At 39.4% G+C, this 17,037-nt stretch overlaps 1 protein-coding gene across 1 annotated transcript in view; it reads left to right on the top strand.

Annotated features, from left to right (window-relative positions):
- Positions 1-5,540: 5,540 nt before the first annotated feature.
- CABCOCO1 (ciliary associated calcium binding coiled-coil 1) overlaps positions 5,541-17,037 on the top strand; it is a 50,511-nt gene continuing 39,014 nt past the window's right edge. Inside the window, exons 1-3 of the mRNA XM_033066340.1 lie at positions 5,541-5,605; positions 12,400-12,674; positions 15,523-15,692. Coding sequence (XP_032922231.1) covers positions 5,588-5,605; positions 12,400-12,674; positions 15,523-15,692 — 463 coding nt within the window. The 5' untranslated portion in view covers positions 5,541-5,587. The remainder of the gene's footprint in view (positions 5,606-12,399; positions 12,675-15,522; positions 15,693-17,037) is intronic.

Consider the following 17,037-nt stretch of genomic DNA (forward strand, 5'->3'; position numbering starts at 1 on the left):
CCTCCTTCCAGCTCTCTATAAACATATGCTTGCACAGCAGATATTTCAAATTCAGAATTCAGGAAGGAAAGTGTTCCCAGGACTGACTACTGGGTTATATACCCTTTTATTTTAATGTGCTTTGCCAAGATGAGTCCATAACCTCAAATGAGTCAGAGAAGAGAAGGGCAATAACAAACAGCTTAGTCGTAATTTTGACCCTATTGCTAGTGGTCACAGAATAACCTTTATGCTTACATATTTAAGGAGACTACATGGACATGTTCTTCCTAAGTATGCTCACCCACTCCTTGGGATTTGTACTCTGTGATTCCAAGTATACAGGGAGAAGACACATGTCACCTAAGCCAATTTATTACTTGGATCTGGTGGCAGGGATGCTTAGGATGTATTGCTATACTCTATTGTTAGATTTCACACTCTTGGATAGACCTTTCTCTGTAAAATGGAGATACATTTGTCATACTGAGTCTCCAGGTGTTGCTGCTGTAGTTGGGATTCTGTTCCAAGACATCACTTAAGCATGATGTTATTATGTCCCAGTAATTCAGACTTGCCAGTCCTTTATAAATAACTGAAGAAATATTGAGGCACCTTGGAAGGTGTTTGTGTAGTCCAACAAGCAAACAATTCACAAATAAACAAAAAATACAGTCAGCTTTCATATATAAGACAGCTCTTTGTCTTGAGTAACTCTAGACTCTCTATTGAAAATCTCCCTGTAATTTCAACTGGGCGTATTTTTTTTGCTTGCTGCCCTAAATTTTTATATGTTATTCTAAAACCTGGTTCACGTCACATGGAGAAGGTGGCAAAAAATCAATAGAGCTTCACAGCAAAAGCATGAAAGAAGGAAAATATGAAATCTTTGAAAGAAATTATGCTCCCATTTGGGGGCAAAAGGGCAAGGGCAATGGAATCAATGAATTTACTTTTTTTTGGTAGACTTTGCTGTCACTAAGATATAATACTTCACACAGTTGTGTCTTTCTATATTCTTTGGCCTGCCAACAGAATGAAACAGTAGTTCAAACTGAAAAGTCAAGTTTTGTCTATCAAAATGAAATTTCAAGAGAGTTTGCCCAGAAGAATAATGTCTCATCTTTTTCATGGAGTAAAATATACTCCAGTTCATGTAAACTTGCCAAGATTAACAGCAGTTTATATCCTTAGAAAAGATATCCTTAGAGTAGATGGGAATCTGAGCTCAAGTGGCAGTGTGAAAAGAGAATATGTACATATGTATTATATAGGACCAACACCTAAGTATATGTTTAATATATAACATTTTATATAGAATATGAATATATGTACTCCTGTATTTTACAAATTTTATTTCTATTTGCAATTATAACTTGTTAAATTATTCTTTCTGATGATTTTCATCACTACATTAATTGGCAAATTTTGTACTGTGCAGCATGTTCTCCTGAAGAATGCAGCTCACTGTCAACGAAACAATTCTCTCAACAAATGCAAACCCCTACATTATCCTTATGTTAAATTCCTTGTCCATTGTCACCAGTGTGCTCATGGCTGTATATGTCTCAGGAGGCTTAGAGTCACTCAATGGTTAGTGCTCTTCTTTTGTCTCTTGTCTTGAATTTAGGACTTCTGAGTGGATTGTTCTGGTTTGAATAATAGCTGTGAGCAATCCTTGAGTTCTGTAGAGATTTTGGATTTTGTTTTATCAATTGGTGACCTTAAGGGTAGGTAGTTTGAAACAACTGTGCTTTAAATTATCCATATTGCTTTATCTTATGCATCAGGTCTTGTAGTTTAGGTTTCTGTACTAAAAGGTACTTAAAGGAGAGAAAAACATAAGCTTTCTTCGTTCATACTGATGGTGTACTGCAATGTTATATGTACATTTACATTATCCCTACAATTTCATACATAGTAAGGAGTCTTGAACTACTGGATTAAATAAATTCCTATTTCTACTTGAAGTTCTTGTTGGCAAGAAAAAGTACAGGACCCCTGGAGATGGGTTACATGTTCTTTTATGTCTTTTCTATCTAATTTTAAGGATTTCTATGAACCTCAATTCAATTTCTTGGCAATAGATATAGCAGTCTTCTGGCTATGATCAAGAAGAGAATCAATCTAAAATTTGCTTTTATCCTCCATTGAGCCACTTCTCTTTATGGCAAAAGGATAATGGAATCATTGATAGAATACACGTTTTACTACTTTCATTTCTCCATATGCTTATTGTTTTGAATAATTGAAAAGTTATGATTTGCTATATTTAACTTGTACTTTCTTATTGCTGGGTCAAGTACTAACATTACAAGTCCCTCAAAATCACTGTCAAATCACATGGAAATTTTGCCTACCTATTAATTAAATAGGCAGGGAGAGATACTGAGCTAGACTGTGTTGACAGTGAACAAAGAAGAAGCAGCATCTGTCCCTAAGTAACTCAGAACTCTGTCTATCCTGCTGTTGATACACCAAAGCAGTTATCCTGCCGTACATGTAGCTCATTTTAATTGGATACTGCCTGAGAAATGGCAGAATTATCTTTTTGTTTTAAAAACAAGTTTCCCTGACAGCCTGGGATTTGTTTTTCTTTCCCTCATACATAATCATAAGAATCAGAATTTTTTTTCTGAAGGTGTGTATCTATATATGTAAAACAGAAGAACATTACCTAGAGGGAATGCTGTTCCCTGGATAGAATATCTGCAAATAATGTTATAAAGGAGCCAGGAGGGGATGATTAATTACTGTGTTAATGCACTCATGTACAGTAATGCAGGGCTCTTTATTAAGAGTCACGTAGCACTAATGTCCTGTCGCTTTCACAAATTACCCATTTGTTACTAGGAGGGTCAATCCCAAATACTGTGTGTAAGTCCTCCACATATTCCTGTGGTTTTTTCTCAATTCTTGTATGAGTATAAGCAATTTGTTGTCATGAGGGCTGGCAGCCAGGGGAGCTCTATGTCCATCTTATGTTGATGTAACAAGCAAAGCTCTGCTAGGAATTTCCATCTGCTTTTCATCCTGAGTTTGCCTAGGTCTAATTGCTGCGCTTGGTGATGCTTAAGTAAAAGTGAATGGAAACGTGTTTGCAATTGAACGTTTTTATAGGATCTCTGTGAATAGGAGCATGTTTCTGTGGGCCTGTTTTGTGTTACAAAACCTTTGCTTTGTAAAATGCAACTTCTGAAAAGTCATTCCTTTCCTTAAATTAATTAGTTTCATTTATTCTGAAATGCCAGGATCTCTGCAACAAGTAACAAAATCGGACTGAATCACCTTTGTTAAAACTTTGGAAGACTCGGTGGAATATTTTGGAGCACTTGCAGCTGCTGGTTGTGTTGCAATTGCAGGTGGCCCGCACTTTCAAAGCTTGCTTGCAGCTGTGACCTTTATTCGAATCCCTTTTGACATGGACTTGTGTGATGCAGGTGAACCTGCTCCCTGCCCAAAAGATGGTGTATCGTGATGAAGAGGAAAGTATTTCTACAAAGACAGCCATGTAGTTCATTGTGCAGTGAGCAGTGTGGAATTGCTGTATTGGTGATGCGTCAGTGCAGAATGAGAAAAATGAAAACCTGAGAACTTGAAGAAAATTAAGGGGAAAAACCAGCTCTTTGCCCAGCCCCCACCAGGGCTGAGTGTTAGTGGGCTCTGTGGTGGTTATCTTGTACAGGCTAGAGGTAGCACAGACACCATGAGCTAAAGAGCTTTAATCAAAGAGAGAAGATAAAGAAAGTGTTCCTTCCAAGATCCTCACATGCTGAGTGACACCAGTCTTGGCAAAACATCTTCCAAACCTGAACCCCCAAACTTCTATTTGCTTCTCCGACAAATAGAAGAGCACTTAGTGTGTAAAGTCAGATTTTCAAATATGTTCTGTTTAAATTACATATTTTAAATATTAAATAACAGACACTTTCAGGAAACTTTTGCATCTAACACAGCTGCACCAGTGAAGAAAGAGCTCTGCTGCTCTCCTCTAACCCAGAGTCTTTCTGTGATTAGAAATCATAGGAAATCTACCATGGTTACCTGTAGTAGGAAAGTACTATGTCGGTGTTTTAAGTTCAGTATTTCTGTGTGGCACTTACAAGTTTTGCATTTGAAGGAATCAAAAAGCCACCTTAAATATTCATATACCCATGAATATGGTTTTGTAAACGTGAAGGATCCGCATAAAATTAGATGGCATGGCTTGATGCGACTCTTGAATCCTTTTTTATTTCTAAGCCTTCTGACACCAACTATCTAAAAATCTAAATTGAAAAGTAGGAAGTTTAGGAGCTCACAACTGGAAATTTGGTTTGAGCTTCAATGAAAGCTCAGTTCTATCACCAGTTCAGATTTTGTGTAAAAGAGAATTCAGTCCTTTTATATTGAGCAACAGAAACAGAATTAGATCTTTTTAAAGGCTTTAAGCCCCCAAGTCTTTTACACTGAAAATGTTCATGGAAGTCAATGGGCATTTTCAGCTCCAGAGGAATGCAGGGACTAGTCTAGAATCTACCTATTACCAACTAGATAACATAGTAATGAGTATACACAATGGTACATTGCATCCAAATATCACAATTAATTCCCTAGTTTTAACACCTTACTACATGCAGTGCTTGCAGCTCTGAATAATCTTCTTATTTGGTTAGATTCATATACACTGTAAAAGGGGCAGTAATACAGCTGTACAGCTATCAGCTGCTGAGCACGGTACAAATTGTAGGAATTCACAGTATGGGCTCTGTTTCTTTAAAATTCACAGTGTGGGCTCCATTTCTTTAAAATACTATGAATAATTCCACAAAACACTGCAGGATCCAGCTCTGTGAACCTCAAAGATTTCTGACTCCTTTTGGAAGCGCGATTGGTCTGCCTGTGTCAGTGAAGGTCAGGGTGTTTGAGTGGAACAGAGCTAGACGTATTGAATCTCATACTGTACATCACAGTCTTAGTGCGTAATGGGCATGTTCTCGTCCCTTGTGCCCCAGCTAGGACAAAGGGACTGTACTTTGTGATTTGCACATTTTAAGAAACTGAGGATGACAGTCTTCTGAAGGTGGCAAACTGCTCTGAAGCAGTGGCAGAGCTTGAAACAGCTGCAGAAAATCCCGGGAGGCCCTTGTTTTATGAGGGGCAGCGCAAAGTAGTTGTTTTGTCATACCAGCTCCCTCACACATAAACTTTGCAAAATTAGCTCTTTGTTCTCATTGCTGTTCGCCTACCAAATGCTTGCATTTTATCTGATGTTGCAGGTAATTGCTGCTACTCTGAAATACTGCTGCTGCACGCAACACAAAGCTGACAGAGAAAATGTTTCGATGTAGTTTTAGTTGCCTACTGCTCCAAATTCATTAAAGTAGAAGCAACAGGCCCCGGGCCGGGCCGCGACGGGGCTCTGAGGGGAGCGGGGGCGGGGCCCTGTGAGGGGCGGGGCGGGGCCCTGTGAGGGGCGGGGCGGGGCTCTGAGGGGAGCGAGGGCGGGGCTCTGAGGGGAGCGGGGGCGGGGCCCTGTGAGGGGCGGGGCGGGGCTCTGAGGGGAGCGGGGGCGGGGCGCCGTGAGGGGCGCGGTGAAGGCCGGGGAACGCCGGGGCCGCCCGTGGCCATGGCGGAGGGTGGTCAGGTACCGTCGGGATTAGGGTGTTTTGTGTTAAATTGTCCGTGCTGAGCTGTCACCGAGAGCCACAGGAGTGGTGAGGGGTGTGCAGCATCTCGCTTGTGACGAGAGACTGCGGCAGCTGAGCTTGTTTAGTCCGGAGGAGATTGAGAGGAGATCTCATCAATATATTTAAATGTCTCAAAGGTTAGGAGGAGAGTGCTAGTCTGTTTTTAGAGCGCCCGGTAACAGGACGAGGAGCAATGGCCATAAACCACAACAGAGGAATTTCCCCCTCAGTATGAGGAAGAACGTATTGAGGGTGGCGAGCACTGGAGCGGGCTGGCCAAGGAAGTTGTGGAGTCTCCATCTCTGGAGAGAGGGACATTTGGAGACATTCCAAACCCACCTGGATGTGTTCCCTTGTCACCTGTTCTGGGTGACCCTGTCTCGGCCAGAGGTCCCTGCCAACCGTAACTATTCTGTGATTTTGTGTAGGAAAGGGTGTTGTGTTAAAAATGCTCTGTGTGTGTAAGTATATGCCTATATAAACATACACCTGTGTCAGCATCATCCCCCCAGGTTTTAGTGGGGAGACACCGCCAGCCCGGCCAGGTCGTTCCTCAGCAGAGTCTGCGGAGTCTGGGCTGGCACAGCGCGGCCAGGTCTGTCCCTCACCCTTCCACCTCACAGCTGCTGCTGCTGCTGGTGCCTCATCCGCCTCTGACCTCCCACCTCCTTGCCTTCCCTCGCTTATGGACTCTCCTTTGTAAGTGTGTGGTTATTTCTTGGTGTGTTGGGTTTGTGTGGCAAGGCTTTGGTAGCAGGGAGCTACAGGAGTGGTTTCTGTGAGAGATTGCTGGAAGCTTTTCCCGTGTCCATTAGAGCCAATGCCAGCCAGCTCCAGGACAGACCCATGGCTGGCCAAGGCTGACCTCACCAGAGACAGCATCACTGGGATACTAGATTCAGGAGTGGGGAGAAGGAAACCATACAGCAGCAAATGGAAGACGAGGGTGAGAATATAGGAGACCAACAATCCTGCAGAGAAGGAGAGGCAGGAGGTGCTCCAGGTACTAGAGCAGATTCTTCTGCAGCCCATGGTGACACAGCTGTGCCCCTGGGGCCCATGGAGGTCAGGTGGAGGAGGAACCCGTGTTGGAGCAGTTCATGGAAGACTACCTTGTGGGAGAGACTCCCTGCTGGAGCAGGATTAGAGTATGAGGAGTCTTGCCCTGAAGAGGCAGCAGGGTCAGGCACAACATGTGATGAAATGACTGAAAGCACTCTACCCCATTCCCCTATGCTCCTGGGGGGAAAAGGTAGAGAAAATTGGGAGTGAAGTTGAGCCTGGGAAGAGAGGAAGGGTGGGGAAAATGTATTTTAAAATGTGATTTGTATTTTGCATTCTACTCTGATTTCATTGGAAATGAATTATTTTTCTGCCTAAGCTGAGACTCTCTTACTTATGATAGTAATTGGTCAGTAACCTTTCCCTTTCCTCATCTTTCCCTGTAAGCTTATTGTTATGCTTCTTCTCCCCTGTTTAGCTGAGGAGAGGGCTGACAGAGAGGCCATGGTTGGCTCCTGGCATCCAGCCTGGGTCAAACCACCATAGCTCACTTTTTTGTGGTGGTAGGAGTCTCTTAATTTTTGATTGTTGAGGGAAAGGCTTGTGGTTTCCTTTTAAAGAGCATTGGGGGGGTGGAAGCAAGCTTACACTTTCCTTCCAGCAATATCACACTTGTATTTCTCACCTTTCATTGCTTTAGGTAGCTGAAGTACTCTGGAGGGCTTTACAAATCTACTGTGCTTGCATTAATATTTGCTTTGTTTGGTTGGTTTTGGCCTCCTCCCTGTTTTTTCCGGTTTCCTTTTTTGACTTGGTTGACAGGGGTGTGGCTTCTGCCAGGCAACTCATCTCATGCTGCGTGTCAAGAGATATAAAAATAAAATTTATTCCTTCCAAGAATGTATGAGGTGTTGCATCAACTCAGAATTTCTCCCTGAAGCCTGTCTGTGTAGCTGTAGCTACTACATGATGATTTTCTTCTGGTTGAGCTGCTTTGTTGTCTCCACTGGCTGAGAAGTTGCTGTGACTGTTGTGGGAGTGGTTAAGCGCCTTCAGCCAGTGTCATGGTTGTGTCTTTGTCTGTACAAAAGGCTTAGGTTTCCTTAAATAAATAAACCCTCTTCCACGTGAAATGTGTTATTAAATATTCTAAATGCTTTATGAAAAATATATGGATCTTTCACAGTGTGCTCCCGTTAGTGCTCTCCGTAAATATTTTGGCAGTTGGAGCAGTGTAACACTGGGGTAATGCAGTCAGATCACAGTAAAAGGATACGGGGTGTGCTCTATGGGAAACGACAGGCTGTCAAAAATATATTGTACGTCTGTTTGAAATGCACCACTGAAATTTTTGTAATTTTTACTTCTTGGCTTTATAAAAATAATCTTTAGAGGAATTCAGTGAACATTTTTTTCACAAGTGTTCTGTTCCTTATGTATTGAAGTTTGTTCTACACACAGTAACTTACCTTTGTGATATTTCTGTCTTATCATTTATGATATATTTTCGCTGGAAACCCTGTGGAATTGTGTGTTTTTATGAATCACATTCTATAGTCTCATGTTTTGGCTGAAGATAGTTTAGCATGATCCATATATAAGGTGCAGGAAACACTCTATTCTGGCACTGTTTTTAAATATAATTCCTTACATTTTGAGATAATTCCTTTTGATTTAAATTTAATATTTTTATAATTTTTTCGACTTATAATGACTTTCAGCAGAAGGTCTATTAGAAAATCTGAATACTGATCTTAGCAAGTCTTGCTGTTGCTTTATTTTTAACCACATTTTTTCTCATAAGTGGTCTGCAGCTGTGAAAACATCAGTAAAATGTAATGTCATCATACATTTGATCAACCATAAATCTTGATATTTCGACTGTGAAATTTTTGAAACATATTTTGTTATTAAAAGGACACTATCATGTTTATAATCGTCCTTGAAAGCTTTTTTTGCCTATCGGTTTTGTCTTTTGCATTTAACACATCCTTTTGAAGGTAGTTGAAACTAGTGCTGCTATTTTTATTTCCTCATTTGTTTGATGACAAAAGAAATGTTTATGACTAAAAATGGAAGCTATTGATCTTAATTTGCCATTTTTGGAGCAGACAAGTGGGGACTTTTAAAAACAAACAGAAATAGTGAATTTGTTTCTGTTTCTGCCTTAACTATTTATGTAGAAAGCTTCAGGACTTTCTGCTGCTACTGGAGCATTTGACAGTTTGATAACAAAATGTGTATAATAACACAAATAACAACCTGTGTTGCTCGTGTCATTTGGTTAGTTTTTTTCATTCCCACTTTAATCAAAGTTGTAACTGATATACAGCACTCTTCCAGGGTACATCTGCTCTGCTGTCAGCCCAGGCAAAGTAGCTGAGTTTGTTTCACATGAGGTACTGGAAAGTTGAGTCCAGTCTGATTTCCCTGGTAGGGTGAGGAAAGCAGGATCTTGGGTTCCTTATGCTTTGAGATTTGGTAAGCTGTTCCTTTGTGTGTATATTTTTGGAAGCCATGATTTTGCAAAATGTGGTGTTGTCTTGTCAAACAAATGCGAACACAATCATCAGCCGCTGAAGAGGGCTCATCCCAAACGACAGGCTTATTTTTCTTCAGGAATGCTGGTGCTTGTTTCACTTGCTGTGTTTCAAGGTTTGACTACTTGGGAAAGCCCTCTCCAAAACTGCAGGTAGTGGAGCGTTTTTCCTAGCCAGGGTTAACTCAGTACAGGTTTGGGGTTTTGAGAGTTCTTCCCTACCCTTGTAAACACAGATGGTTTTTTGCAATTTGCTGTTTAACTATATCACTCTGCCGTTGCAATTTCCTGCTTCGTGGTGGTTTGTGAACATTGGCTGAGAGATTTAGGAATATCTTACTGTTTTGTTTTAGAATGTCTGTTTGGTATTTTGTTTTGATGCTGTTACAAGAGATGCCCAGAGCACTTGGAGTAATGTATTGAACAGCCAGAAACATATTATGCATTCAGAACAGCTAAAAGTCCTTCAAAGGAAAGTAAAACAGTAACAAACAATGCTCTAGTAGCAACCTGTATTTAAATAGGCTGTCTGCTGATGGGAATGGGCATTGGTAGGATTGGTTTCTGGAGTTTTTTTCCTGACACATGATGACAGTGTTACTAGAATTAACTCACCTTGGATTACCTCAGTCAGTCACTGCAGTTAACACTAAAATGAACAGCAAATTCTTTGACACCAGTGAACACATATAAAAATAATCTCTTGGTATTTCCAGTAGTGGTTAAAGACAGCAATCAAGCGACAAAATTAATCAATCAAAATAATTGTAAGCACTTAGTCAGCTGTGTGTTGGTTCAGCCCAAACAGAAGCTGTCCATAACAGGATTGTTTAAATCATTTATGGACCTTCAATACATTCTTAAATTACAGAAACATTGCTGATTTAAAAAAAAATAAAAATAATGTACTTTCTCTCCCATAGTTCCTCATCTGTCATTTGTAACAGTATTTCTTCTTACCTGATACCTGTGCTTGGTGTAGTGGACAGTGGTGCCCCAACCCCATCCTTATCCTAAGCATTAACAAAACCACTACTACCTTGGTGGGAATGTTGCTGCTGGGAATGTTGTTCCAGGCTCCAGGTGGTGAAATGGTTCTTGGGGAACATTCACCTTGCCCTGTAAACTGTTGTGGTTTGATGTGCAGATTGTGGAGCCCTATCTGCAAGACTGAGTTACAGCAGCTGCCTATCTCTTCAGTTTAAACTGCAACTTGTAAGATATTAGCATTTTGCCTTACTAACAATTATGCCCTGTAAGATGTTGACTGACTGACCTGTAATATGTATTTTGTATACATATAGTATATGTATTTTGTATAAATACTAAGGTATTCTATATATTGAACACTGTAAGAGAAAGTGAGGGAGTAGTATTAATTCAGTTCCCAAAACATCATTATCAGTTATTAATTTAATTCAACTCCCACAGTTTCTAAAGAATCTCGTGTTCAACAGGTTTCTAACACCACTTCAGGAAAGCATTTATATATTTTCTACTAATTGAAATATGCCTTTCAATAATTCTATATTAACATGTGGTGCTATTGTTTCTTTCCTGCAACTTCAATTATTCAGCATTACTGACTGTAGGAGTGCTTTTTTTTTTATGCTGTGTAAATTACTGCTAATAAAAGCAAGCTACCATCATGCTTTTAATTATGTGAAGGAAGCCTATTCCATTCCTGTTTTCATGAGACATTATACCCGAGACTGACTTGTTTACAGTTGGGAACAATAATTTTTCTTATTGAAGTATATGTGAAAGTACTCTAATACTTAATTAGAGAGGGGAAGAATAGTCTGTCCACTGAATGAATGTTCTTTGTTGCTCTCAGTTGTGGTTTGTCCCTCCTGACTGTGGTTCTTCAGCTAGTCCCAGAATTTCAGTACATCTTGTAGCTCTGCAGCAGCAGGGGGAGTCGTGTAGCTTCATTTGGGGGCTCTCCTTGACCAGCGCTGAAGTGAGCTACTATCAGCTCAGAGCAGTGCTGGTCAAGCTCAAAAATGAGTGTGTCAGGAATTTCTGCTTCATTCTTCCTGTGTGAGCTGGAAGTAGGATTATGCAAGCTTTGTCTTGCTGCACTTCTCTAAAACCTGCGTCCTGCAGATGTGCAAGTGTACCTGCTCCAAGCAAATTGTTACAGGTGTTCATGTGGTCAGGCCAGGCAGGCTCCTAGCAGGAGACTGGAAGGCATTTTGGGACTGGTTCAGCTGCTTAATCAGAGCTGGGCCAGCACCCAGTGCCCAGCAGGACTTTGTCCAGTTTGGTCTTGAAAACCTGCAAGGATGGAGATTCCTCTGCCTTTCTGAGTTACCTATTTTAATGCTTAAACATTTTCACAGTTGAATATTTTTCCTTATGCTGCCCCACTGTGGATCCCTTTAAACTGGAGCACTGTCCCATGACCATTGTCCCTTGTTCCCTTGCCCTTCCCTGAGGGGGCTGCGTCATGTCACACCTTTGTTATTTACATATTCTATTGTGAAACAGTTTTAGGGGATTTTTTGTATTTCATAGATTTCTTACTGAACTTTCTTTTTTGTCAATGGCAACACAAAATAAAATATCATCAAATATTCCTATTCTTTCTAAGACCATTGCATTGTTAGTTCATGCTCAGTTTGTTATCCCCTAAAACATACACATCTTTCTTAGGAATAGTAGTGTCAGAACCTTGTGTATATTCTGTTGCAACAAGCATCTTGGACTTTTGTTTGGCTGGTGGAAAGAGACAGTATAGACAGTAAATTTGAAATGCAATCAAATACATGGTGGACAGCAAATAACATAGTAATATGTGTGTATTCTCATAATATGTTTAGGAGAAAGTTAATTTTAAAATTTAATTATTGTGCAATGCAGTATTATGTTGGTCAAATTTAGATTCATGGATTCTTTTACACCTTTAAATCTCTGTTGTTTTTATTTGCAAGTTAATTTAATCTTGTGCGGCACATATGTCAATGTGTTGCTATATGAATTTATGATAAAAATACGATGTTCCATGTATCTGCCCGGCTCTTCTCTAGTGAAAATGTGTTCAGATATTGTGTTACTGCCTTATAATTACAGCTGTCTTACATTTTTTACATTTGTTGAATTAATTCCTTGCATACCTCCTCAATACAAAAATGCTATTTGGATAAGTTACTGACATAATAAAATAAACATTTTAAAAATTACATTCCTATATATACGTGTTTGCAGGATGAAGTCCGAGATGGGGGTGAAGCCCGAGATGGGGGTGAAGCCCGAGATGGGGGTGAAGCCCGAGATGGGGGTGAAGCCCGAGATGGGGGTGAAGCCCGAGATGGGGGTGAAGCCCGAGATGAGGGTGAAGCCCGAGATCAGGATGAAGTCCAAGATCAGGATGAAGTCCAAGATCAGGATGATATAGGTGCAAAGAAGATTACTGATAGGACATTTCTTTCTCTTTCCCAAATTACTGCCTTGTCAGAAGAAGATCTGGAAGGAGTTGAAAAGTGAGTAGCAATGACAACATATAATAACAAAATTAAAATTGCAGACTATTTGTTAGATTTCTTTTGTGACGGGTATGTCATTAGTCTTTAAATGTTCAGTTAAATCACTGGTGTTTAATATTAGTCACAAAAGATGGAAGAAATACTTTTGATCTCAGATCCACTCTGGTTTACTGTTTTTCCTATATTTCTTGATTTTGCTTAGACTCCTTTTTTTCCACTTGTATTTCATCTTGTCATGATTTCTGAATTTACAATGCCTTTAAATACACTGTAAACAAAATACTGAAATGTAAATAAGAGTAGACCAGTACTGAACTTTTTTTTGGAAATCTCACTGGGTAAATTTTTTTGCTAAAACATTCGAGATTCTACTCAAGATTGTAACACGAGTTACAAAAAAAATCAAAAAGGTCTTAAAAGTTCAGCAAGGGATGGAAAGTTTAAGAAGGCATTAGTGGGTCACCATTTTGGTGCACCGGGGAAATAGGAGGCAGCCTAAGACTTCTGATGTCAGACTGTCTTTGTCTTTCCTGTACCAACACTCACTGTGGTTATTAGTATTTAATAGCAGTTAAATTTAGGAGCCCAGGAGTTCAACCTGAAAGTCTAGGTGTGTATTTGAAAGGTGAGACTTCTCAGAAGTGCAAGAATTATTTAGGCGCAGTTGTGTCTACTAACCGGTTCTTAGGGAATTGAAAGCCAAAGGACTGGTCTGCTGGTCTAGTTTGGGAAGGAAGAGGTGGGGGGTGTATAAAATCCAACTTTGTTCCTCTGAATAGGTAACCCTTTAGTAGAAAGTAAAATACTCCTGTTCTTTCTCTTCTAGGGAGAAAAGGTCTTTCTGGGATTTTGTTTTTAAAAAAACTGGAAAGAACATTTGCTACCATCAAATAATAATAAAAAAATTCTTTCCTTTCCTGTTTTCTCTTGCACAATAGGCCTCTTTAAATTTAGAGGAGACTGACGTGTACAACTCATGGTGACTAAAATGTGCTTAACAACACAATTCTTTGTGCAACTTTCTCATTAAGATTAAGAAGAAAAGTGCTGAAAGATCATATGCTCTTTTAATCTCATGTGATCACATATGTATATTTCTATTTTCACTGTACAAGGGGCATGTAAAGTATGTGCTGCATCTGACTGTAAGGAGCACAGTTACTGGGTATTTTGTGCACACTGAGCAGTTTAGCAGCAGCATTAAAATGTTGTTTACCACAGTGCACTGTGTGTATTTACAAGAGGAGTTTGAAGGCCACAGCTAAGGTTAGAAAATCAGAATAGATCTGATTCAGTATGAGAGTTTTGGTGTTCTGCATTCCCATCTCTCAGGGAGTTTTGTACTGCTGTCCATCTTTGTAAGACTTGAACCCTATGAAGAAAGAAAAAGCGAGGGAGGGTAACTATGAAATCTAACTGCCCCATCATTTTGCGGTCATGTAACAGATACTGCTGTCAGTGACATGCTTTACAGAGTATTGAAAAGATGAGCACTGGCATTGTTAGTAGAATCTGAGAAAATCTAAATCCCTGAGAAGCTCTGATTATGAAAACACAGAGTTGGCAGAAGCTTCAGAGAGAGAGGATATGGACTGTTTCAAACCTTGGAAAGTTCAGCTGGCCATATTCCACTTCTATTCCAGGATACAGTTAAGTGTTTTTAACCGACTTGCATGTGTGCAGCCGTACAAATTTGTCATGCAGAACAAAGGAATACATGTTTTAAACAAAACTGATTGGATTATATGCTTTACTCTGTTAGCTATTGAGGCTTTAATTAGAGAAAGAAACTCATCTCGTTTGACAGCGTATCTGTACTGTGTTGGTGAAACCCCTGAAAATCTAATGGTTGCGATCAGTAGGTCTGGGACTAATGTCCTTCTTAGGAAGGAATGAGAAGGCAGCAGGGCTTAGGAAGAACTTGCTTTTTTACAAGGGACTAGAAACTGTGATCACTGGCATCGGTATCCTCAGCTGTAGCTAAGAAGCCAAGGATTGCTTTAATGTAAAACTTAACTACCTGAGACATGGCCGAAGCTACACTGGAAGAATTGAAACCAAGTTCTAGCCCCAGTCCCCTCTCTTCATGTGGAAAAAAGCACACAGTTGTTATAAAAGACGTAACTAATTCTGTTTGGATAGAGTAGACATAAATGTGTCAGCAGCAGTATGGCCTTCTACAAGGGAGTGCATTTTTTCATAAATTTTGCAGTCAAAGTAAGTGGAAAAATTTTCATCGTGTGCCAGTAAAATGGGATAAGGCTCTTTTGTTTTGACCGTTATGGAAGTGCAGTTTAAGCTTCTAAATATTTTAGCTACTTTCAGTAATTATATATTACAGTATTTACATTAATTTTCAAATGTAATTTTTTGTCAGAGGCCACATGAAAAATAATCTTGAAATGGAAGCAAGATCTTATTAGTACTGTAAAATTATCTAAATCAGAATGAAAGTATGATAGTGGAAAGTGGAGACTAGTTGTGTCACTTCATCCCACAAACCAGTTCCTGATGAACCACTCTTTTTTCCTCTGGAATTTTCAATGTATTTCTCTTTGGTTTTGTAATGCTCTAATTTTTGTTCTTTTGTTAGTCATATCTTAACACTTCAATAGTGTCTGCTGAAACCTGCAAGTAGTTGTTTACTTTTTGGTAAGTCTTCTGATCATAAATGTAATCTAGGAATTGATGTAGCTAAATTCAAGAAATTATGTACATATGCACAAATGAATAATATAGCCACTAAACAAATGTTATAGATTTAATTGCGTGCAGACCAAGTGAGACTTTGGAATCTGTAATTTATTTTTTCACTTCATTATTTTACTCTGCAATTTTTATTTAGGAAGATGGAAGAATATCTGAATCTTACACAAATAAAGACATCTTTAAAAGAAGCAATTTTGCTAGATTATTATACTGCAGGATTTTGGTGGGCTAAAGAAAACAACTTCAGTCTTATCCAGCTCTCAGGATTCATGAATCTATTAAATTTCACCTTGGAGAACCTCAGTGGTAAGTATAATTAAGAATTATAAAATAAATATCTAAAGTGGAAGGCAGGAATGTTTCCCAGTAATTTTAATGAAATGATATTTAATTGCAAGTAATTGTGAAATTATTTATTTTCCTCTCGAATTGGTATGTTGGTATGTTAGACCTTGTGCATGAAAATAATTCTTACTGGCAGATCTCAAGTCTTTTAAGTAGACTGTTTCTCGTTCTTTGTTTGTACAGTACGGGGTACAAATAGGTCAGGTCCTGAAGAGATCTTTTCTTTGCTGTGGTAAAATAAATAATAATTACAGTAGAGTGAGAGCAAGGCACTCCTAAATTCAGCTTCCAGCTTTCTCAGCGACTGACTCACTGTAGCCTTGGGCACATTTCTCCGCTGTTTGAGATATTCAGTACATCCTGTAGTATTACAGCAGGTGAATTACATTTTTTTTTATCCTTGGAGGTCAACTCTCAGCTTTCTGTATGGCAAATGCTGCACTTCTGGTAGAGAATGTATGTTAACTGTGGAGTGGTGAGGGAAGTAAAGTGGCATTGCTACTGAAGATGAAAAATGTCAATGAAGGGACTTCTGCTCCTATGACTATTAGAAAATTTACCACAAAGCTTGGTCTACTCAGAATGAAATAGCCAGAAAAAAAATGATAACACTGTCCTCTGAAACCTTCTGTGTCAGAGATTCTAATGCTTCCTTAACATTTGATTTGAAGGTGATTATGTTGAGAAAAGTCCATCCCAGAAGAAGAGTGAAAGGACTCAGCAGTTTTATTCAAAAGAGAAGGCGAATATTTAAAATCAAGCTCATAATAGTTATTATACTCTTTCACTGTAATTTACTTCAAGGGCCTTTCTGACTTGGAATTTTGACAGAACACGTACGTGCTTTATGATCATTGGAATTCCAGTTGTCCTTCCTGTTTCCAATGAGAAAGTATCTTAACATATGCTAACTATATTACTATAACAATGGAGCAGAATGGAAACCCATCAGAAATTAGTTTTATGAGACCATGTAATACATGTGTACACGACAGGCTGGTACACAACCAGTTATTAAAGCCGACTGACATTTTTCAGGAATGTCAGCTTAGTTGTATAAAGCTTTGCCAAACTTTTAACTCTTTAAGCTGAAATCTTCTGTGGCCCCGCCTGCTTGTGATTAATTTTTATGTATAAGTTGCAGCTGAACCAGTTCAGTGGGCTTGCAGACAAAGGCTGTGGGAAAAAGAAGCTATTTTGTATCTTTTTTTTTTTAACAGTGCTGATGCCCCAGTGCTTTCAGGTAAAGATAAAGGTTTGGTAAGCAAATGTCGTGAATTTGATTTTTGCTGTGCTGTGAAAATCC

Source organism: Catharus ustulatus, chromosome 8, assembly GCF_009819885.2.
Source record: "Catharus ustulatus isolate bCatUst1 chromosome 8, bCatUst1.pri.v2, whole genome shotgun sequence".
Classification (NCBI taxonomy): domain Eukaryota; kingdom Metazoa; phylum Chordata; class Aves; order Passeriformes; family Turdidae; genus Catharus; species Catharus ustulatus.